The sequence below is a fragment of the Miscanthus floridulus genome, chromosome 6 (genome assembly GCF_019320115.1).
Source record: "Miscanthus floridulus cultivar M001 chromosome 6, ASM1932011v1, whole genome shotgun sequence".
NCBI classification, from domain to species: Eukaryota; Viridiplantae; Streptophyta; class Magnoliopsida; order Poales; family Poaceae; genus Miscanthus; species Miscanthus floridulus.
The window spans coordinates 84,520,112-84,521,812 of NC_089585.1; the positions used below are offsets into that span (position 1 = coordinate 84,520,112).

Consider the following 1,701-nt stretch of genomic DNA (forward strand, 5'->3'; position numbering starts at 1 on the left):
AGTTTACCGTGAAGTGAATATGTCTAAATTCAACTTAGACTACAATTTCAGGTTCGTAGATAATAAAAGTGAACTAAATTGAAGTACACACCTAATAATCTCCTAGATAGAAGTGACTAAAACAAATAACCATTTTGCTTTATCAATATTTTTGGAATTACAAATTACTACACAAGTAGAGGTTAAATTATTTGTGTATATAACATAGACAAGGATAGCTCATAAAAATAATATAGTTATTAATAAATATTTAATAATAAAAAATATAAATTAACTAATCAATAGTATATTTATATAAGTATATAAATATTTATCATAAATATAAATTATATAAAATAATTTATATCAACAAATAAATAAACTAAAGTATTAGAAAAATACTAAAATTAATCTAATATTTATGTATCCTTAATAATTTTAAATTAATACTAAATTTATTTATAGATATACTATCAAATGGTTCTAATGCATCATTAGTAACAATAAAATTAAATAATTGGTTACTCATTATGAAGAGAACTTTTAAATAGGTTCATGCTACCTCGATTCTTTACGGATACGAATACTGCCGGATATTATGAATATCTCTATCTGGCATGCAGAATACCGACAATGCTTGCCATACCTAATCCTGGAGTCCCTACCAAACCGCCATAGATGCTGCTGCCTATGATTTTGTTCTCTCCTTTTTTCCCACCTTTCCAGCAAACTTTTATCCACTAACAATCATGAGAATAGCACTCCGTTTAACAGATACTATGCTTCTACCAAATCTACACGCCTCCCAATTTGTGAGTCATCAGCTAGCAACAATAGCAAATTACACTGCATATAAAGTTGGTAGCTCATTTATGGGAGGTTGACATAGATCTTTTCTCAATCTATACTTGTCTACGTTTTGTATGTTAATCGATCGTCAAGCAACTTATTCATCAACAGCACTATTAGAAACATCTGGGGGCCCACTGGAAGAGCATCTGCTTGAACTGCTGCTTTCAGTGAGAGTGCAACCATTAATTTGCTTTATGCAATACTTCTTTGTTTTCAAATCCAACGAGGAATCCTGTGACAATGACAAACATCGATTATAACTTAGCTTGCTTTTATATCTAATCATAATTTGCACAAAAGGATTTACCAACTGAAAAATGACCCTTACATTGTTAGCAATCTCTGCGTGTGATTGACATGAAGAACCAGGAGTCTTCAATTCCAGATCAGTAGCAATATCACCAACATCACTGCTTCTCACTCCGCAGCTTGGTTGCTGCAATGTAGATGACTTGCTTCTACAGCCTTGTGCTGGAGAGTTAGACTTATGACTACTTGAATGGGCAACTGGAGTATTAAGTTGGTTAGATGGCTGATCAGTGGGAGGATGGCAGGGTTGTGTATATGCCATATAAGGGATGCATGCATTTGGGATGGTTCCAGAAGTTTGACTGTGGAAGAAGGGGTATGTTTGCAACTGCGGATGAATGGGTACAGCACCAGAGGGTATGGGAACTGGGACTGGGTAGGGATATGCTGGAGGTGGCCCCATGACAACAGAAGGCTCCATTCCAGCCCATGGGTATAGCACCCGAATTCGTTGCTGATACTGGTTATTCAAATTAACAACCTCAGATTTGAGTGAAGCTTTCTCATCTCTAAGCTCATTCTTTTCTTGTGTTAACTACAAGCACCAGTAAAAATGTGTAT

The 1,701-nt window shown here is 34.7% G+C and overlaps 1 protein-coding gene across 1 annotated transcript in view; it reads right to left on the reverse strand.

Moving 5' to 3' along the window:
* Positions 1–511: 511 nt before the first annotated feature.
* The window catches only part of LOC136460767 (transcription factor bHLH121-like), an 8,933-nt gene continuing 7,743 nt past the window's right edge, over positions 512–1,701 (reverse strand). The window contains exons 2-3 of the mRNA XM_066460346.1: positions 1,160–1,675; positions 512–1,063 (exon numbers count right to left, since the gene is read on the reverse strand). Of these exons, the coding sequence (XP_066316443.1) occupies positions 926–1,063; positions 1,160–1,675 (654 nt within the window). The 3' untranslated portion in view covers positions 512–925. The remainder of the gene's footprint in view (positions 1,064–1,159; positions 1,676–1,701) is intronic.